At 42.1% G+C, this 22,491-nt stretch overlaps 1 protein-coding gene across 1 annotated transcript in view; it reads left to right on the top strand.

Annotated features, from left to right (window-relative positions):
• Positions 1–20,950, top strand: part of LOC104517211 (cytospin-B-like) — a gene marked incomplete at its 5' end in the record, with an annotated part of 31,879 nt that extends 10,929 nt beyond the window's left edge. Inside the window, 6 exons of the mRNA XM_010161798.1 lie at positions 519–600; positions 3,931–4,081; positions 5,033–5,135; positions 19,301–19,417; positions 19,780–19,839; positions 20,595–20,950. Coding sequence (XP_010160100.1) covers positions 519–600; positions 3,931–4,081; positions 5,033–5,135; positions 19,301–19,417; positions 19,780–19,839; positions 20,595–20,684 — 603 coding nt within the window. The remainder of the gene's footprint in view (positions 1–518; positions 601–3,930; positions 4,082–5,032; positions 5,136–19,300; positions 19,418–19,779; positions 19,840–20,594) is intronic.
• Positions 20,951–22,491: the final 1,541 nt, after the last annotated feature.

The raw sequence follows: 22,491 nt of genomic DNA, 5'->3' as shown, positions 1-22,491 counted from the left end.
TAGAGTGTTTAGGTGAGTGTTCCAAAGAAACAGATGGTTTTGAAAGACAACATATGTGTGAGCACACTTCCTTCAGAAAGTCAGTGAAGAAGTTTAAAGGATGGGATTAAACAGAGGTCTGGGAACCTCCTATTAATGTGTGGCTGAGGGGGTATCAGTGCTGAAAACCGGGGCTGGGGCTGCAGAGACAAGGATCCTTCTGCGTTACGATTCGGGGTGTTGGGGACAGAGGCAGGATGCTAGATTGTGTTTGGCAAGAGAAAAAAATGGTGCAGATAGGAATGTGAAATAGCTCAGGAACCACTGTATTACCAGCTAAATATATTGTCCGTTTGTCCTTTTATTTTTCACAAGCATTTATCCAGCTCTAGGTATGGCTGATACCTTGTTGAAAGGTTTCTGTGTCCCTTCACCTGCTTTGTGATCTTGAGAGAGCAGAAACATCTCTCTGCTTGCCTATTTAGGCATGATGGCTAGTATTGTTTGAATTATCTTTTGTACGTACGTTTATTTCACAGAGACATTCTGTTTATAATAATGCCAAGCCAGCCAGCAAGGGCGTTGCCAGACACGCAGATCTTTCAGACCTTCCTCTTGCAGGTAAGTTGCAGTAAACATACAAATGTTGCCTCTTTTTACTAGCAAAAGCTCATCATTAGCTGTCGGCCCCTGCCTGGGCCATTTTTCCTCTTCTCGTATGGTCAAAGAAAATGAGTCTTCAGAGTCCTTGTTTTAGAAAGCTTATTTTGTCGTGTTTCCATTCCCATCTTGATCGTAGCCTTAGAAAACTAAAAAATAGCTGATTTATAATGGTTTGCCAACACAAACTTGCCGCCTTTATTCCGAAGTATCCATGGCACCTCTCTAATCCACGCTGTGGAACTGGAGAGGATTAGATTTTGTTCAACATGTATATATCTGGAACACGTCCAAAGCACTGTCTTTTGAGAGTTTATTTGTTTTTAAATTGAGCTTCACTTGAAATACATCAAACATTTCAGATACCGATGTGACTGTTTTAGGAACAGTCACATTTGGGCTTGAAGTAGTTTGTTTTGAGAGTTCTTAAGAGATGCGTTTATTTTTATTTCACACTTTCCTTTTGTTCTCTTGTCATTTAATATTCTTTTCTACCAGTGTTTGTTTCCCATTTTCTCTAGGGCCTTTTATTTTGATGATCTAGTCCTGAATGTAGTTGTTGCATTGGAATCAAAGCTAGTAACACCAGGTTATTGCGTTTTTAAGGACAGATGAAATACTATATTCCTGTAGTGAAGCCGCAGGGAGGGACAAAAAAAAAAATAAATCAGTCACAACTTCTTCATTGGTAGACTGGATTTTCTGCAATGGTTTGTTAGTACAGGAGAGAAATTAGAACCTGTCTTTGTCTTTAGACTCTTCAGGTAACCTGCTAAACTTCCCCTTCCAAGGCAAATTACAGGATAGATGACAACATAAACAAATAGCATCTTGACTAGGCTACTGGCTTCTGCAGGAGTAAATTCTAAGCAAGCAGAAGTTATCAGTGGAACAGACAGAGTTTGCTTATTTGTATCAGTTGGTTTCCAGACATGTCTTGCATGAAAATATACAATGATCCTAACGAGAACATAAAACCTTTTTAATCTCTACCAGTTTACTGTAGAGTGAAGTAATCTGTCAACTGTGTAATATAATGCCAGTCTTTAATAATAAATATCTCACTTCAGGCCATGGATAATTACTGTTGTTATCCATAGATAATCGTTCTGTGAAAATCTGTTGAAATCAACAGGTATTTTATTAGCCATAGGACGGTAAAAATTTACGGTTGCTTATCTACCAAGTTCCTGTATTTACAGCTTCTCTGTGTACCTGGGTTTAATTTAGTTCCAATAATCCATAGCCAAGGCTTTTACTCACTGTAAAGTTGTAATAGCTCTGGTTCCAATCTAAACAATCCTAGAAGGCAGTTGATCCAAGCCCTGTGCAAACAACACTGAATTAAAAAATATCCCGGAGGAAATTCAGAGTGAGGTAGTCTCCATAATAATCATCTGGCTGAGTCCATCTGACCGGTGTCACAGCAGGGTTCAGTGATGTCCTTAATATGACCCAAATGTTACGTTGCTGGAGAGGAGAATGGATTACTTCGCAGAGAGAGCTGATCTTTGGCTATAATCTTTTCATTTAGAATCAGAGGTTTACTGGTTCTGTCCTGGAGTTTCCAGGAGCCAGAAATAAATCAAAGGAAATATATTACTCGTGCAAGTAAGACTCAAAGTAGAAAACTGGATACTGTTAACTTGCACTACTGTATAATTCAAGCCAGTAACCACAAAGTTTCTTTAAATAGTGTTAACAGAATGGGATTCTTCTTAGCCATATTCCATATTTTTTCATACCATTATTATCCTGTTTCTCTTTCCAAATCACTCCTATGATGCCCTCATCTTCTTCCTCTTTCTTTCCGGCTAGGTGCTTCCCATAGCCTTTATACCTATCTGGGATCCTTCCTTCTCCTTCCTTTTTCTGTACCATGCATGACTCATCCTAAATGATTGGCACAGCACTTCCTAATTAGACCATGCCATTAGCCAGTCCAGTTATGTTAATGATAATGTAACACTGGCTTTTTGTGTGAAACCCACGTTCCTCTTCATAATGTTCAGCTCTTGTTCATTGACATGCCTTTTGCAGTAGATCTGTTTCTCTAAGCAGAATATTCCTAAGTTTAATGCAGTGCCAAGAATTATTCATTGGTTGCCTGTCTGGTTGGTGTGGCTATTTAAATCTGAGGCAATTCCCCATAAATCCAATGTAATGAGGAGCTAGAAGAGTTATACACGTTTGGAATATATAGTGGAAAACCAACCTGTAACTCTCAGCAGCTACAAATGGTGAGTTACTCTTGTGAAATTCAGGAGCCAAAGCAAGGGCAGCTGCATGCCGGTAGGAAGGATGCGTTTATCTGGCAGCTGCTGCTACACACACCCCAGTTACTGATTTAGGACTGATTCAGCCTTTTGTGAAGGTGAGATAAGAAGGAATTCACACCTCTAGGTGAGAGGGCACTAATTGTTAATTAACATAGGGAGGTAACTGAAAAGAAGGAGAAAATATGTTCCACATTCAATTAAATTCTGGTAACAGCTCATCATGTGCTGGCCATAGATCCTGGCTTGCTGACGGTTTCTCTGCAGATACGAAGCAGCCAAGTTGCCCTGTGTTATGCATCCTTCTACCTCATGACCGATATGCACAGGGAGAGAATTTGATTTCTATGATCTCTTTGGCTTCTCTTCAAAAACCTGTCAACATCGGATTCTATGGCTACTAATTTTGTTTATCTTATTTATATATATACATTATGAGTATATATAAAATAAAATTTATTATATAAAAATCTGTACTATGCATAATAAAAATATAGCTGTGTCTGCTGTGAATATATTGAGACTTCCCAGAGTTCTGTCAGATAGGACACCAAGCATCATGTGATTAAAAAGTGCCTTGTGCTGCTGTCTTGAGCTGGGTCATGTTCAGGAGACAAGAGGCTTTCTTGTTAGAAGTCTGCTAATGGCAGAAAAGAAATTACTGTACTAGGGCTGGTCAGTCATCTGGTGAAGATATCTGCTGATCAGCTTTTGAACCTTTAAGACTGTGGATTTTGGTATTTCCCCTCATTCACCTGAGGCCCCTACCCCCCAGCAGGAGTATCAATCACAGGAAACCAGGCAGTCTGTACTGTTGAAATCATCAAAGCCATTCCTTGTTATGATCACCTCTAATCTGCTCAAGGTTTCCTAGCCCCATGTGTGTTTAATGAACAAATGAGTACATTTGTTTAGAATCAAAACAACAGACTACATATTGTGTGCTGGGTGGCAGGACAGTGATTAATCAAATTCCTCAGACTGCAAACTGACAGCTTTTTTTTAATTCCCACAGACCTTCTAAAGGGAAGAAATGAAGAACTGAAACCAGACCATTACCTCCGTAAAAGCCCTTCCCTGGAATCCCTGAGCAAACCCCCTATGGCCTTCAGCAGCAGAATGCTTACCTCTGCCCCCAGCAGCTTGAAACCCCAAAGCAAACTCAGGTACCAGCTCAGTTTCCTGGGAAAAACAGCACACTGGAAAAGATGGACAGCATTACCTGGCAGCAAGATGAATGTTTTAATCTGGTGGAGCCCTGTCTCCCATGGAAACTGCTGGCTAATCTGTCCAGTTCAGAATAACCAGGCTGTGTCAGATCCAGATAGCGAAGTTCAGATGGTAATAACCACGATTATCTCTAAGAAGAGCAATCGTGACAAAATGAGGATAGCAAGCTTTCGGGAGCCACTCAGCTGTACACGTGATGGAATTCTTGTAGACAGGTGGCCAACCCTCATTGTCTTACTGTAGCTTTGCATGTCATGGTGAGTTAAAAGCTAAAAGCTTTGAGGTCTGAGGGAAAGCTGGACTGGACCCACAATTTTCTTCTGTCTTGAGAAAAAACATTATTTTTGTTCTCTGATATCCAACATTATTTCCAACTGTAGAAGCTGTAAGTTGGCAACAACGCAGGGGTTTTAAAGGCCTTTAACTGACCTTGAGGTGTTGACTGCGATATAACTTCCGGGCTTTTCATTTTATTCAAGAACTCATCTGCAGCACCTCAATTGGCTGTGAATTTGCTGTTAGAAATACATTTGATGGCTTCACTCTACACTGTAAGTCCTAGTTTTCAACATGTAAAGCGAAGAGGTTACTTGAAAGTTTTATAAGTAAAGCTGATGAAAATAATAGCAGAAATACTAGGTTATAACACATGCCATCGAATATCCATAGGCTGCTGTTTTTCAGCTCTTTGTATGCAGTGATACCAACTGAATTTGTCTCATCTAAAGGCAAATACAGACTGCAGGCTCTGAAAGCTATTATAGTTTGGCTTACCTTTAGGTTCTGTGCTGTCACTCTGCTTTGTCATTCAGACATTACATACACCCTGGTAAAAAATGAGACTTAAGCATATTTATCTTCTCTTTCCTTATGCTTCCCTGGATCAGTGTGGAGAGAAAGGACCCACTGGCAGCCCTGGCTCGGGAGTATGGTGGTTCGAAGAGGAATGCTCTGTTGAAATGGTGCCAAAAGAAAACTGAAGGTTACCAGGTGAGGGAATAGGTACATTTTTCCTTTTCTCTGGAGAATAATTCATCACTTTGCTAGAGGTGTGCAGTAAGCAGTGCCACTTCAAAGAAATGCGTGTATTTCAGTCTGCTGATTTTTGCATGTTTACTTCTACTGGGTGTTTCCATTCTCTTCCTTCAAATTTCTTTAACATTCCAGTCCCCAATATTACACTGTCAAAAGTAATTAATATACAAAACCTAGAATATTTGCTGCATCAAAGGTCACTGATGGTGGGAAAGAGAGTGTATACGTGCAGCAGCTGCAACTTGGCATCAATTTTTGGAACTGCATTCTCATATTTTTTTCTTTAGGCTTCCGTGGGTGACGTGCTATTGTGAGAGGGTTTTCACTGGTCATTTCTATAAAACCAAAGAAATATTTCTTTGTGTGGCCTTGATTAAATTACATTTGCAGCTGGGGACACCTCTTTCTCATCCACTGCAGTTTAACAGGATTTTACAGTGCAAGTTTTGACTGCTTGAGAAGGTCTCAGTTCTTTGCGGAGTGATTTTCACTGTTAAGCAGGCATAATGATGTGCCCAGTTCTTGTATGGCTGTTTCTGTGCTTATCAAGCTCTGGCTCATGTTTGTATGGTGTTGAATTAGGCCTTTGGTTCTGCTTGTAACTGAGCTGTAGAAGGCAATTGTGGACAACAGTTCATCCTGTGATATATGCTGGGTGTGCAGGGTAGGCTTGGTTTGATATAATGTTGAGATTTTTCTTTCTTAAGAATAATATTGTTTGTTACTTCGAGCAGAAGACACAGGCAGTTATCACCACATGACATGCACCCTGGAGCAACTCTTTAATAAAAGCAGAGTCCATCTTTTAAAGTAAATAATAAAATACTTTTTTTTTTCACAACCAGCTCTTTATGAAGCATTAGCTGCAGGGTGCAGGAGTTTGGAGGAAAAGACAGTAGCTTTCCCTGTAAGTCAACTGATCTATAAAAGTTTCAGTCTTCTCTTAGCACTGGCATATTCATCTCTCTTGCTCCAGTTTCACAGGACAGGCATGAGAGCAAGCTCTTGACTTTAGACACACCTTACAGGGTAAAGCCAGGGTTGGCATTTAGCCTCCAGTTCTGTGATACTACCTAAAAGGCTGCAGTGCTGTCCCCTGAAGTCGTATGCTCTATGTTCTGTTGGTTTATTTTATATCTCATCTAAAATTCTCCTAGTCTTGGATTAGGAGGTATAGGGGAATATTCCCATCCAGTCCACAGAAAATGATTCATGAAACAGAGCTTTTCCAAGTCTAACCTCTGTTAAGCCAGCAAACCTATCTCTGAGTAACGCTTTCTCCTGACCATGTTGCCCTTTTTGTTTCAGATGGCACAATAATGAGCTTTCTCTGCTTCTCTTCAGTGTAACTCCCAGTTCACTGTTAGAAGTGTTCTCTGAGAGCTGGTTTTCACCCTGATTTCACCCAAATTGGACTAAATGTATTGCTTTTAGAAATTATTGTGTGGCTTTGCAAACATAGAGGCTTGTCCTGACTCTGTAGGTACCAGACTGGCACTGAGAGCGACAAATATTCCCTCTGTGGTAGAACAGAAGAGGAGTTTTGTTTTTCTGTACTGAACCCAAGTAGCGGTGCTAACTGTATCAGATAGCAGGCCACCCAGGAGGTATGCAAGGCAAGCCAGGCCTGTTTGTTTTTCCTTTTAGTATAAGTCTCTGGAGAAAAGTCTGTCCATGCTTCAGGGGACAGTGGAAGTCTTTGCTTTATATATGGCTGCTGGAGTGTTGTTGCTACGTGACTGTCCAGGTGATGTGTCGTTTTGGTTCCTGCTCTGATGAGGCTTTTGTTCTGTTCATGGCTGTCCTCTGCTGTTACTCTTTCTAAAGCAGCAGAATGAGTTTTCAGCACTTGTAAAGCTCTGACAAACACTGCGTAAGCCAGGAGTATCTGAGAAGTTCAGACTGTCATGTGGTGGGAGGCTTTATTACCCAGAGCGTAGCATCTCTAGACAGGAATTAGAGAAACCAAAGGTCAAATGCGGCATTGATTTATGGTGAGAGTTTTGCCTCTCTGTCTTCCCAGCTTCATTTAGAGGCATTATCTCGTGGACATTCTTCACGAGATTCTCATTCCCATTTGCTCTTTGTGGTGCGTTCACTAACTCTTCTTGAACTTGCTTTTGCCAGACCCTGGCACTCTTGCGATAAGGCTGATACTAAGCTCCACAGGGAGTTTTTATCATTCTTGAGTACAAAGAACTGGAGTGGAGTAAATAACATCATGCTCCTTCCTGCCTTAGCCACTGCAGTCGAGAGAATGAGGTAATGAACTCCATGGAGCAGAACCCTAATGATGTGCATGACTTCTTTTCCTTAGATAATAACCCTGTCTGAGGCATCATCTGTGAAATTCCAGTATAATCTGTCATGTTCTTTCTAACGTAAAGCCCAGAACCACAGATAACTTTGGTTGCAAACTGATTTCAGCTCTGTGATGCAATGGAATGACAGAATGAAAGACTTGCTGCTTGGCTGCCTAACTTCTTTTTTCAGTGGCTAAACTAGACCTTTGAGGCCTAGTTACAGTTCCAGATCTGAGCTGGCGAGGAAGAGGGAGATTCCTTTCTGTTTAAATTATGAAGACACCAGATTTCATTAAACAGAATGATCACAATGGATTAGAATAACTGGTACTCTCAGTAGCAGCTACTACCCATGTCCCAGATTCCCTGAGGAAAGCTGGATTAGTGATCTAAAAAGATATCTGGGGATAAGACCTAGGGACCAGCACACAAGACTCCACTTTTTAAATGCTGTAATCCATACAAGGCTTCTACTATAGAGAAAAGTTTACATCCTGCCCCTGGCATATATCCTTGCATTGCATAGAGTGGGAACATTCCCTGGCTTTGAACTTCAGCGTTCCCCAGGAGGCAATCTCATAAAACAAGAGAGGGACACTGGGGGGAGTTGAGACACGTGCAATACAAATTAGTAGTGGCCTGGAGGGTTTTGTTTGTTTTTTAAAAAAAGAAGTTGCCTGAGTTTACAGTAACTGAGGGGAAACATGAAAGCCTCTATGTTTCTCTGTTCTGCTATGTCATTTCTAAGATCCATATTTAAACAGTAATTTGATACCAAAGAGATATGAACGCTAAGAAGACAGAGTAATTATTTAAAACATGAAAACAGAAGCACTAGAATGAAAATAAAGTGGAAGTTCAGTTCAGTGGCTAGGAGAAAAGAATATGATAGTGGGATTGCATGAGCTGTGGCATGACTGATCATACACTTTCAACTGTCATATTTCAATTCCTGGGTGAATGTTATCTGGCATTTTGGCCATCTATTTTGAATAACTATGCAGGGGAGATGCTAAAAAAATCTCAGCGGTAAAAAGAATTGTAGTGAAACTGAGAAAGAACGCTCTGGGCTCAGTGGCTTTGTGCAAAACCCCCTTGAGGAAAATCTCCACCTTAAAAAAACCAACCTTAATACAATGTATGGTTCTCTATAAGAATTGTGCACTGGCACGTGATCTCTTTTGCCAGATGTACACAGACTGTTCCTTCTGACTCTCTGAATTTGTTGACATCATGGTGTATAATGTAGGGTGATGAGATGACCAGGCTTGAGAACTGCTTCTGTGGCTCTGGAACTCAATTAGCACAAGTCCTTTAAACCACAAAGCCTGCTGAGAATAAGTTATTTATGTGTATATGACTTCTTCTTTGTTGTCTTGTGGTTTTTTTTTTTCATTTATTTAAAAAGATTATACATCATAGCAACAGTGTGAAGTAGAAATTGTATGCCTCTTTCCTAATAGGCTCTGAGTCGTAACTCCTGGAAGCTGCCGAGACTCATTCTTGTTGCATTATCACCTTCCATAATCATATCATTAGTGACTGTGGTGCTATTTAAGTGCCTTGGTTCTGTTTGCTCTCTGTGGAGACCATTTGTCAAGGGGCCAAACCTCTCTAGATCAAGTCTATTATGATCCACAGATGTATTGTGAAAACACGGAACATCAATAGGCACTTAACCCATGATCATTAGAAGTGAGGATTATTGTTTCTGCCACATATACCCTCTCCAGAGAGAGAAGAGAATTGCTACCATGTCAATGAACATGGTTTGCTTAAAAGAACTGGGTTTTGTGTTTTTTCCACCACTGCCCATGCATCCTATGGCACAGAGGAAAAGAGAATCTGAGACAGACTCTTTTCTCCAGTGCACAATCATGTTACTTGTTTTATCAAGTTGTATTTGCTCTAACAGGACCCCTTTGGGATCCACTTCTTGAAGAACCACCAGCTTTTACAGTAAGACTGTGCGGTTGTCTTAAGTAGAGGAATGCTAAATAGGAAGAGACGAGGAATGTTCTACTACTGACAAAGGGAAATGACAGCTATAGATCTGAATATTTTTATATTCTGTATATTCCCGACCTGTGCATTCAAGCCACTGCAATCTCTCATCTCCCTGACTCTGACAGTGCCAGTGCAGCAGCGTACGGATAAAGGCAGTGGGCATCTTCAGGAGAAGAGGCACAGCTCCCTGTTAGCACTGACACCAATATGAGATGGCTGATCAGTTCGTATTGGTCTTACAGTGTTTGTGGGACCAGCCTCAGATCCGATTGCACACCATGTGGAGGAATCTGAACAGCGTGGAGAAACTACTAACCAGAGCAATCTTTGTGTAGCTTTCTTGTGTAGCTTTCTTGTAGTACAAGTAGTTCGTGTAGAAAAGATCTCCTTTTAATTATTCTGTTTAAAATAAGGTAGCAAGTACCAGCAAAGCTAGAAGGAAATTATTTGTTTCCGTGCCTTATTCAGAGTTTGCAGTAGGTCCCAGGAACACTGTGCAGTTGTAGAAATGCTTAGGAGTGCATAGGAACTATTTTTAGGGTGATACTCTCTGTCATTGTATTGTTTAGTCTAAATTAGCAAAATACAAATATCTGTATGCCCAACCACTCTGAATATTCGCCTCAAAAGTTGTGAATTGGGTTTTTTTGAAGCTTCCTCTTCTTAAAACAAAGACAGTTTTAGGGCTCTGATGAAGTATCTTGATGGAGACTGCAGCCTCCGTAGTTTCCAGAAATATAGATCGGCATTAAGAGGAGTCAAAATCTTCAACCTTTGTCTTAGCGATATATATATTAATAAAAGTGCCTTTCCTGTATAGAGCCTCAGCTATTCAAACAGGAAAAAAATGCTGCCCTCAAGTATTCCCACTATTAGGGCTATTCCAGCCTTGAGAGACAGAAATTGGAAACAAATTACTTCCGAACATAATGTAAAAGTCATTAAATGTAATTCCGAGTGCTTTTACTACTAGAAGCATCAAGCTGGTATATCAGACTGTGTAAAAGTTGGTGTCTCTGTGTCGTTCTGCATTCTTTGTGTAGCAAAGATGCAAAAGCTTAGGGAGAAAAAGAAAGGCTGTTCTGCAGTATTTGCTGTGTGTCAAGTAATTATAGCAAGGGACTGGTTGACTAGTGGTTTGGCAGTGGATATAATATACAACTTTTTACCATTTTGTATTCAGCTCAAACTCAGACTAATACTAGCTTTTTGTTTATGAATTTGTGGCTTTCTTTTCCTCACAGGAATTTGCATTCCTTTTCTTTTTGTACCAGACAGTATTTCCTCCATATCCTCTTTGTTCTCAAGCCCTGTTCCATGATATTATCCCCTGCTTTTTCTCATATTTTCTTGACTTGTTTGCTGGCTGGATGAGATCCAACACAGATTAAGTGTGGCCCAAAGATGTACAACTGTACATAGGCTGATGAGGACCTAACGTATTCCTGTTGGTCAAGTGGTCATGGGGCCAGTGCATTCTCGTTAGGGAGGCGGACTAGGACAGCCGGCTAGGATGGCCGGTTTTTGACTGCTGCTGCCTCAAGCAGGCGTATTCCTGGAGCTGCATGCTGTGGGACCCAGCTTTATAGGAGATCCGAAAGTTCCTTTGAGGCCAGTTGTACATTAACATGTTCGTGTTTGAGGGTTTCTTCTGGAAACGTAAGGGTTATATTTAGAAACAAGAAGTCTGTTATTTCTTTGTACGTCATGTGGGTAATTGACGTTCTCTTTCTACGTAAGCAATGACTGTCTCAATCTTTTTTTTAAGTCTCAACTGAGTACTCTGCCTCGTTTCAGTTATGCACCATCTTGGACCACAGAGAGTGGACAGATCATACTGCAAATGCTACCCCAGTCCTCAGGGTCTGTGCTCAGGCTCACAGTTGTAGTAAAGAATCAGAGCTGAATGGGGCAAAACCCAGGATCAACCCTCTCAGCCTCTGAACCTGGGCAGAATATAATTCCTGGGGCTTGGCTCGTAAAACAATCGGTCAAACGCTCCCTTTGACATTAATATAGCGGAGCTTAGTTTTAAAGCCTTGAGAATCCCAGCACAGCTGTGCACTGTCCTGAAGAAATGCAAGAAAGAACCCAGTTCTTCCTTAATCACAAGGTGTACACTTGGGTATGGGAGTGATTCTCTTACCCTTTTCTACATGACTTTTTGTGTCTGTGTCAACAAGTACTGTAAAACTGTTTCAATATGTTTCCAAATTGTATCGATCTCTCACTGGTATATCAACATTAACCAGGTTTCTGTCTAAATATTTAATCAGTCACGAGAGCTAGGTGACATTTGCTAGTTCAGCGGTAACACCGAAGAGTGGATGTACGGTTTTCTGTCCACCCTTCCAAGTGAAATCCGGGTAAGGAGGTGAATCCTATCTGCTGTTTTGTACAGTTTACATGCATGCAGTCTGCAAGGGCTGGATTCCCACCATGCTGTGCTCTTGTGTGCTGAAGATTAACAGCAAAACAAATAACTCCCAGTTTGTCTGATGTGGGTGAAGAAAACCACGGCACACAACCCCTCCAGATTTAAATGGCAGCCGTCCATTCGTTCTAAGCAGCATCCAGGGCACAGTATCTCTTCTGGCAAGGGCTGGTAAGATTTCCCTTCTCAGGCACACAGGTTGGTGTGGCAGATGAGAGGCTGATGGCCAGAGTCTGCTGAGCAAGCAGGAAAAAGCTGTCTGTCTGAACGTTTACCAATACCATTAATGCCACAGTTGTTTTTGGGCGAACAACGACGCTTACCCTGAAGTACCACATGCTAGCGTATCTCTTCTGTTACGAGTGGGTCCACATGCTGACTAAGAGCTCCGCATCCACACTACTTGGTAGCATTTTCACATTTAGAAGTAGGATATATGAGCAATCGGCTTTTCCCAGGAAGTTATTAGTGTATTCTGTGAGTCCCTAAGAAATGGGTGAAATTTCTGTCTCTCCGTTCCTATGATTTTTGCCAAAGAGGAGGATGTTGACTTCAGAGAGACCTTTCCTATCAATGTGCAAGTTGAAGGGAATCTTGGTAACAGCTGTTGAGGTAGGAGGCATTATCCTGTGTTTAAATAAAAATTGACAAGTAGTTGGTCAGGAATTTTACTCCCAAGTCTGCTTTGGACCATCTTTGTGACCTTGGCAGTCTTGCATAATACCATTGCCTTAATTTCCCTAGCTCTTAAAATAGAGATATTGATATCATTGGATAATGATGAGTTTTAGTAATATTTGGAAAGATGCTCTGATAAAAAGGGCAGTCCTGAGAGTTTTTAATTAATGAAAATAAGAGCTTAAAATTTCAAGATATTCCCTTTTTTTTCCCCCCAGAATAAATGTTTTTCTAAATAAAAACACTTACAGCTGAATGTGTACATGCAGTTTCTCTGTACATCCCAGCTGGATCCAGGGTTGGATCTGGAAAATGGATGCAGCAGCCAAACCATGGCATGTTGGGAATAATCGGGTTGATTACCCGACGTGCAAGCCCCCTTCACAGTGATGCCAGTGCATAAAAGTGCTTCTCCACTGTAGCCAAATAATTTGAGCCAAGCTCTACCTCTTTTCATATAAGGGACTTTATTCTGTAAACAAACACAAGCCTCTTGATTGGAGGGATAAAATAAATGCCCATGCAGTGCTCTCACACGTAGCTTTCTATCCTGCTGGGTAATTTTAAAAATAGCATTTACATTCTATCCATCCCAAAGTCCAAGACTCTTTCCTCGTGTTGCCTGGATGCAGTGACAATCAGTGAAAACACTGGATTGATTGGTCCCCAGCTGGAACAACTCCAAACCCTGAATTTAACCGGGAGAGAGCCGAGCCCTGCTGCCTGTTCCATGAATATCCTTTGCTGTTGAGACCTCTCCCCACCTTGTTTCCATCCTTCACCTCCAGCCTGCTGCAGTCGGCAGCCTACCCCTCCGCCCAGGAATTCCAGGATTTGGCTAATCTCTGACCTCTCAATCGCTCAATCAGTTAAATAGCTGTGGGAGCAGCCAATGTGGTCATTAGAAATTCTGCACCAGGGCTCCAGGCAGGAAGGAGCTGTGCTGCTGGCTTGGACACTGGCGAGCTAGTTCCTCCCCCTCTCTCCCTCTTTCCCCAGAGAATCTGTGTGGTCCTTGGAGCTGTGCTGCTGCATCTTCACTCTTGCAGCCCTGGGAATGAAGGAGCACAGCCCAGTCTGTTCCTTCTCTGTGGCATTCAGCAGTGCTGTCATTTATTCGAGTCGGTACGGTGTCAGTTGTGTAGCGAGCAGGGAGGTGGCTTTCAGCAGGTGGGCACAGCAAGTATAATTTATACTGAAGAGCAGAAAAGAGTTGCATAGCCAAAATAAGGGGTCCTTAATATCTGATGAGGTTATTACGACGATAAGAACTTGTTAGTTCCTGGTCTTGCTGTGTAATCTGCCTCTCCAGACATAATTAATGCTCATTTTGCCCACTCACTGAATGTGACAGTGGTGTAAATTACAGAAGTACCACTCACACTTGATAGATATCTTTTGTCACCATTACCTCATCTCTGATATGGCCCTGTGATGTCCATGAAACTGCTTCTGATTATAGCAGCTCTCGCTGGTCCTGTATGTTTGTGTTCCAAAAAGCCAGCTCCCTGAGAGCTCAGCGTTGTACGTATTCTCTCTCTCTTGTGGAAGTTGTTGTGCAAAGTGATAAATGAAGACCCAAAATGAGGAATATGTACAAACCTTGTTACTTTACTAGCCCTTAGTGAGACCTTTGAAGTAGATGACTTAGTAATGAGAATGTTGTCATGGGGTAATTTGCATTCAGAACAACTTATTTGCCTAGGAAAGGTTCAAGTACGTTCACTGTGTGTTATGTGCACTGTGCCAGCAGCTACTCTTAACCCGTGTTCACCAGAACTTGGTTTAATTTAAAAAAAAATCAGTCTTGATGTACTAAAATGCAAATAAAACCTAAAAAAAGTGGCCAACATTGCACTGTACATTGTCCAGTCCACACAGTGCTGGGAGCAGTAGAACTGATGGGCACGAATGGATGCTGTTTGGCTCATTAGGGAGGTTGCTCGTATGTATAGTTACAGTGATGATTTCAGTGTCAGTAGTAACTGTTTTTCACCTGGCAAGTGCAGGAAATAAGAGGTCCCATAATCACTTTGTCGTGTATTACCTTAAATATCTCCCATTTGATACTACTTTCATTTTTTTATTCTTATGAAAATTTCACCTACAGCAGCACCACATCTTTTTCATAATCAAAATACTACAACTAAGCTGCCTTGTAGAGGTCATGGACCTCCTCGATACCCCATGAAGAAGAGTCCACAGATCGTTTTAGAATGGCTTTAAAATTTACTCAGTTGTCTGAGACAACTCCTGTCAGATGAGCTTGTTCTGAGCATGTGAACTTTAGAGACCATCATGCTACCTATTCTTGCCAGTCTGACTCAACTAGGAAAGGTAATAAAGAACTATGGACATGCCTGATTTTTTGGTATCTTCTCAGGTCTCTGGCTTTTGAGTGACTCACATAGTTGTGAGATGAAAAATCTTTGTGTAGGATGCATGACGTCGTTCAATTTCCTCTTTCTAAATGTCCCTGCTCCATGTGACTACTGTAGTCAACTGAGGCTTGATGCTTTTGCAAAAAAATATAGTCATAAGCTCTCTTTCTAATGTCTTGTCCATGCTAAGGAGGCTCATTAATTCACACTAATTACTGCTGAAGCAAATGATGAACAGTAAACCCAAGGCAACATCCATGGCAGCAGTGGAGCAAGGAGTAAATAGAATCTAGGAATGTGATGGGAAATGAGGTTTTGTTATAAAAAGGAATGTAATAAATGGGATAACCTTTAAAGAGCTGGCACCAGTTCCTTATTATTTCACTGTGCTGTAATTACATAATTCACCAGCATTTTCACAGGGCATTTTGTTATCTGAGCTGTGTTGGTTCACACACGTGTGCTCAGCAGTGAGATACATGACTTACTGATGTGGCCGGTAGAACTATTAAGATACGGATGATGGGGATGGAAACACAGAGTTTCAAGGAAAGGTTAAGATGATTCTTATGGAGACTGCAGCTGCCTGAACCATTGGAGCTAGGGACATTAATACAGCCTGGAGGATAGAAGGTCATTTGGCTTCCTTCCCAATCCTGGCTAGCCACTTAATCTCTATACAATAAACACAAGTTATTCTGGATTCTTTTTTTTTTTAAATCAAGAGGCATTACTTTATTGTGTATTCCATTTAAGAGAAAAAGATTTGTAAGAGACTTCAGAGAGGTTCCTGTAGTAGATTGACTAAATGTGATATGCAGATCACTTTAGACTTGCAGCTACCCATTGCAAATGGCTGTGTGCAATTGTCCAAGTCATCTGGGTGCACCCTGTAATTACAGAAGAATCCAGGCAGTCTTTAATTTTAGGCATTCATGCCTTTCACCCGTGTTAACTGGACCTGACCGCACTTCTAATTCGCCCCTATTTCCAGTAGATTGCCCAGATGTTTTGTATCTTTGCTGGAGCATTGGAGATGATCTGGAGTGTTTTTGTTTGCTCAGAAGGTTAGGTCATGCTAAAAGGAGCTGCTCTTCACTTGTATTGCTTCTTAGGAAGTATTTAGAATTTGCTTATCCAGAGCTCGAAGCTTATATGCTTCCTTTGATAGAACCTCTTTGGCTGAAGCTGCTAGCGTGTCCCCAGCCAACGAGGGTGTAATAAATCCAAATTAGATTTGCAGTCTCATGCAGCTGTTTTTAAAGATGGGTGGGTGTAGGTAATAGTTGCAAGTTGCCTTTGAAGGTGCCTTGGTGAGATTTTACATTAGAAAGGTCAGAATTCAGATTTGCAGAGATGTGGTTTATGAAAAGGAGGTTCCTCTTGGGCCATCTGTGTCTAAATATAACCACATAAAAACACTGAGCCGTAAGACTTGTGGTCTGTGGAGGAGGTGTGGGTCTCTGGTTAGTGATAAGCAGGATGGATTGCAAAAAGCCAAGCCAGTTAAGGGGGAGCTGAAATTAAAAACAAGGCAATTCAGAGAATCACAGCATGGTTTGGGTTGGAAGGGACCTTAAAGCCTACCCAGTCCCACCCCCTGCCATGGGCAGGGACACCTTCCACTAGACCAGGTTGCTCCAAGCCTCATCCAGCCTGGCCTTGGACACTTCCAGGGATGGGGCATCCACAGCTTCTCTGGGCAACCTGTCCCAGTGCCTCCCCACCCTCTCGACGAAGAATTTCTTCCTGATGTCCATCCAATCCCAATCTCCCTCTTTCCATTTAACCCTGTTACCCCTTGTCCTGTCACTCCATGCCCTGGGGAAAAGTCCCCCTCCAGCATTGTTGTAGGCAATTCCCTTTAGTTTATTCAATATGTTTATTTTAACTAGTTCTGCTTTTAGTGTTTAAGTTTATATTCATTGATGAGCCACTCTGGCATGTTCCTGTTGTGCCATTCTGTACCAGTGACTTTGGAGAGGGAGGAGGGCATGTTGTATGCTGAGGGGGGAGGGTGGGAAGATTGATGCTAAGGTCATCTTTATTGCAGGCTTTCTTCCATAGAGTTCCAGGCTAGCTTCAAACTGATTCATGTCTACAGTTTATAATTCTGGGCCTTAGAAAATTATGACTCACAGAGTCACTGCTGTGGGCACAGTAACATCAGCCCTAGAGGGACTATTTTGTGTCAGTATTTTAACATATTCAGGCTGTAATGAAGGGCGTATGATGTCATTGTTGCTTTTTGCTGAAGACTTGGAGTCAAAGATCTAGTGAAATCTAATGGGGTGGTTGTTTTTTCCTCAGATAAACAAGAAATTGTTTTTAGTGAGAACAGAACCCACAGATTTCCCTGTGGGTCTTTGCCGTGGCTCTCGAGGCGCTCTGTTATCTGCAAGCAAAGGTCCTGTTCCTGGGGTGGGGGGCTGAGGTTAATGACTTGCAGGTGTTCAGTGTCTGACACTAATATCATAGATAAGACATTTACTGTCTAAATAACATTGCCTGGATTTTTATTTTTGTTTAACTTTGCTTAATGTCAGGTACTTTGATGTTCGTAGGAACAAACCACACCGGGTACTTTGGTGCTTTCAGATAACCGCACTCCCTGGTGTGCTTCCAGATCCCAGTCTCTTAATATTCCCAGTGCATGTATAGTAGTTCACTCATCAGCTTTCTTTTGAAGTGAATGAACCATTCTCGCTGCAAGAAGCCTGGGAAGTACACTGGGAATAGTGTAGTCTGGACAGCTCTCTCCTCTACTGCTGTTCCAGCAAACTTAGTACCCTCACAGCTTTCCATGCTTCTTTTTGCCAGGGAATATAAATTTGGTTATGTCACCATGCTCTAAAAATACCCCTCTTATGGCTTGACTTTCATGATCTTGCAAGATTTTCAACTACCCCACCCCCACTCCCCAGTTTTTTTCATAGCAGCACCATGGAAGACCCAGCTCAGGTGCTGCTCTGGTGTGTCTGCTCCAAAGGAAGCTGGTAACTGTGAGTGCTGCAGGCTGAAGCTACTCAGCACCCCTTGACCCATGGGCCAGGGGTTAATCTCTGGTGCAGATGTCTTCAGCAGTGTGGGTCCACAGATGGTGTGCTAAAGATTGGGGTACTAGTGACTGTGGGACATAGTGACCATAGGATGGCAAACGTTTTACCCTCCAGTGAGGGTAAAATGAGGTGTCCAATCTCAAGCTCCCTTTTTCAATTTAAACCCGTTCCCCCTTGTCTTGTCACTCCCTGCCCTTGTAAAAATACCCCCAAGCTTTCTTGTAGCCCACCCAGGCACTGGAAGGGGCTCTAAGGTCCCCCTGGAGCCTTCCCTTCTCCAGGCTGAACACCCCCAACTCTCCCAGCCTGTCCCCATGGCAGAGGGGCTCCAGCCCTCGGAGCATCTCCGTGGGCTCCTCTGGACTCGCTCCAACCGGTCCATGTCCTTTTTATGCTGGGGGCCCCAGACCTGGACACAGAACTGCAGGGATGTGCAGATGAAAGAAGCTGCATAAAGATGCTTGATAAAGAATATGAGAATGCAGGTGTGCAGTCATGCAGATGACTGCAGACTGGGCACATCTGCCCAGCTCTTGGAAAGCTGCCTGTTCAGCTGCTCCAGTTGCCAAGTTTGAGCCTCTGTCTCACATACAAATAAGCACATTCTTTATTTAGCGTTGAGAACTATGCTAGTATTTAATCAGTTTGATATCACTTGTGATAAGGGGCTGAGTCAAGTTATAATTGTTAATCAGACATTCTCCTTATAGCATGTATCTACTGTGTAATATCAGAAAGATAAGTGGTCAAATATGCTGATTACACTGCCTCGTTGTCTGAATCCATCCCTCTGCTACACATCCTGAGACAAGGAAGCATGAAATCAATTACAAAACACCATTAAAAAGATCTTGGTGACTTCTGTTGTAGGTGTTGGAGAAATCCTGTTTTGCCATTCTGTAATTGAAAGGGACCTGACAAAGTCCCTCCTCTTGCCAGCACAGGAAAATTGCAGTTGCAGCGTGTGCTGCACGTGGTATTTCTCATCTTCTACAAAGCATTAGAGAGAGTCTCTCTGTTTGGGGCCTGGTGTGAAAAACGTTTAACTCCTTAATGATCCCTTATCCCGGACTTTGAAACTTGCCATCCTACTTGGTATCTTTCTGCTTGACATGAAAAAGGGGAGAATGGAAAATCTAAACCTATGTTCCTTTAATACTCTTTAGTTTTTTTGTTTCATGACTGCATAAAAACTATTGTTTGGAGATTTTTTTGTTGTGTGGCACTGTTCAAGTGTGGTTCATGTTTTCTCTTACAGAATATTGACATTACCAACTTCAGCAGCAGCTGGAGCGATGGGCTGGCCTTCTGCGCTCTCCTTCACACGTATTTACCTGCACACATTCCTTACCAGGAGCTCAACAGCCAGGATAAAGTAAGTTTTGTTGTACCTGCTCCTACACCGCTTGCAGAATTCTTGACAGAAACCTTTCACTCAAAATACGGACAGAACTTCAGTGGGGTTGTTTGCCTAATTGTAATCAGTTTCACAAGATCCTATTTGTCATAAATGGAGGGCCCTAACTTGGGTAGAAGTAGATGAGTTATTCAAAGACACAGAATTTCTTTGTGACTATACCTTACTCATAGAAAAAAGGGTCTGTGTCAAAGTACTGAATCTAGTGTTTCTCCATTTTCAAATATACCTGTTCATTTAAACTTACTGACGAACCAGGTGCACGGTGGGTTCAGGAATCACACTTGGATGATGATCCTTTTGAACTTTTATTTTTACAGAAGAGAAATCTGCTGTTAGCATTTCAAGCTGCTGAAAGCGTAGGCATCAAGCCCAGCCTGGTGAGTAACCTTTTAGCAAGGCGAGATTTGCTGCGTACACTGTTCCAACGCCTTGGTTGCCATGTGGCCAGTCACTTTGCACTGAAAATCTTCCCATAGTGCTAGGGAAGGCTGCACCATCAGCTCCAAAAGTTCATAGTGTTCGGAGAACTTCCAGAAGGGATTTGTAGAATTATAGAATTAATAAGATGTGAAGGAACTTCTGGAGGTCATTAGTATTGAAATGAGTGTTGATTATGTTCTCGTCTTGAAAGCCAGTTCCACGTGATTTTTATTTTCATGGGCAGACTTGTCGTTTAGACCATTTGCTTTCCTCTTGTTTTAGTGTTTTAAGAAACTGAAGGATAATTTGTTAAATTGATTAAAAAGCCTTCTCTAAACTCAAAAATAGGCTGACAAGGGAAACAAGTTTACTATGAAGGAAAAAATATATGGGGCTCATAAACTAAATACAGAACCAAAGAGATGCAAAGAAGCAGCAAATTAAATGAAGTTATGTAGAGAATTGGTCTTTGATTGCAGATGGAGGAAATCTTTTCAGAATGTAACGTGCCGTTAAACTACTTTGTTAACGAGTTTCGGAATTGCACTAGCCAGTAGATCATTCCCATGGGCTTTTGTACTGTATGTGGCTTTGAGGAGCTCTGGAATGGAAGCAGAAGTGGCGTTCAATAGCCACAGCTACTCAGAGGGCCTAGCGGTGTTGGCTGCGGTGGTGCTTGACAAAGCTTTGACAATGTCCCTGTCCTCTGCAGGAACTCAGTGAGATGATGTACACGGACCGGCCAGACTGGCAGAGCGTGATGCAGTACGTCGCCCAGATTTACAAGTACTTTGAGACCTGAGATGCAGAGCAAGAGGTGGACAGAAGTGGGGAAGAGAACAAAGAACGCTACAGATGCACTCGATCACTTTAAAAACCCGCTTGCACCTCTTCCACAACCAACCTAAGCGCTTAGTTTGAAAGAAAGCTCTTCCATAATGTTGATTACACCTGGGAACGCAACCAAATAAATATCCGTTGTCCATCTACACAAACCAAATTCATCTGTAATTTTGTTCCCACGTGGAAATTGCAAAGTGTTTTTAAACACGCGTGAGGTATTTCTGAAGAGGATCCCTTGTGCTAGAAAGCATTTGCCTCGAACCAGACTCAACAGGAGACCTGCTACAAAATGAAGTTCTAAATCAGTGTGGACTATGCTGGCACTTAAGGGAGGCTGGGAGATTGGTACAAAAAGCTCACAAAAATGCTCTTCTTGCCAAAACACGCTTGACTCATCCCAAATACGTGTTGTTTTCTTGCATCTGTATGTTTTATAAAACATGGCAGATGCACGTAAGTGTGTAGAACCTTGACCTGAGTTATTCTCACCCATCTGACCCCGTGAGTGTACCAGTTTGCTTGTCATAGCTTAACCCGCAGGATAACAACAGGATAATCTGTAACTTGGAAACCACGCTCTGTTCCATCACCAGCTAGTGACAGAACTCTAAAAGATCCTGTTAGGTGCTGGGACTTCATGTCAGATCAAACAGAAGTAATCTTTCTGAGCAAAAATAGCTTTATTACTACAATTGCGTTACTTGATTACTACGGGAACCCAGAGCTTGGTTTCCCAGCCGACTGTGCAGGCACAGTTATCCTAGAAACATTGCAAATGCAGATTACTAGCTTTAGTTCACGGTGCCAGTAATCAGGTGATGACTCGAAGCAATACAGTGACATCTCAGTAGTTCATATTTTTGTGGATTCAGTGGAGTAGCTTTTCTTCTGTGTTCCTGTATAATCAGCACAGTTATGTAACTGCCGTGCAGAGGCGTGAATCCTGCCCCAGCCTGTGCCCTGTCCTTTGACATGAATTCTGCAGGGCACTGTTTCATGCTTGGAAGTGATGTTACCCTGTAAAGGAACACAGTAATACATTAGTACCAATGGAAGCTGCAACTCCACAAATTACAAAGAATGTAACTGGAACCCCTCTCTGTGTCATGGAAACCTCTAAGGCTCCAGGGAATGGCTTTCCAGCTCAATAATACTGTTAGTAAAATGTCTGAAAGATGCTGTTTAATTTCCATTATACCGTTTCTCTTATTTCACAGTTCCATTTTCTGTTTGTCTCCGAGGGCAGCAGGATCAAACAGGCTGCGTAATTCGTTCTAGGAGCAGGTTTTGGAGAGCGGGCTTTGTGCAGGACCTGAGGGAAGGCTGCCTGGCTGCTGTAGGTAACGCTGGTAGAAGAAAGCTGCTGTTTAGTTGGCACGTTTAACCCGTGACCAGACTTAATGCTTCGTGAGTGGTGATCATAGGGGCTAGGGATCATTTCTCACATAAAAAAGTAATAGTGTGTGCTTGCTGCTCTCAACTCCTGAAAAAAGTCTCATGAAATAGAAATGAGCGATTTCATGGAAGAAACTTGGTTTCAGGTTTTCTGGGGCTTTGCAGGTGGCTGATCTCAGCCTCTGGCTTCCCCACGGTGTTTTGTTGTTTGTTTTATAAATACTATTTAATTAGTAAACGATGTATTTCAGACTTTGGTTTTCTCACAGCAAAGTACAGGATTAAGGGATAGAGGACAGTGGCCAAGGTCAGTGAGTGTGTTGAACAGAGAGGAAGTTGGAGGAATGCAGTGTGTGCCTGTTTCGCAGGGG

Source organism: Eurypyga helias, unplaced genomic scaffold, assembly GCF_000690775.1.
Source record: "Eurypyga helias isolate BGI_N326 unplaced genomic scaffold, ASM69077v1 scaffold48531, whole genome shotgun sequence".
Classification (NCBI taxonomy): Eukaryota; Metazoa; Chordata; class Aves; order Eurypygiformes; family Eurypygidae; genus Eurypyga; species Eurypyga helias.
The sequence above is the reverse complement of the archived record's forward strand: the minus strand, read 5'-3'. Positions and strand labels throughout refer to the sequence as shown.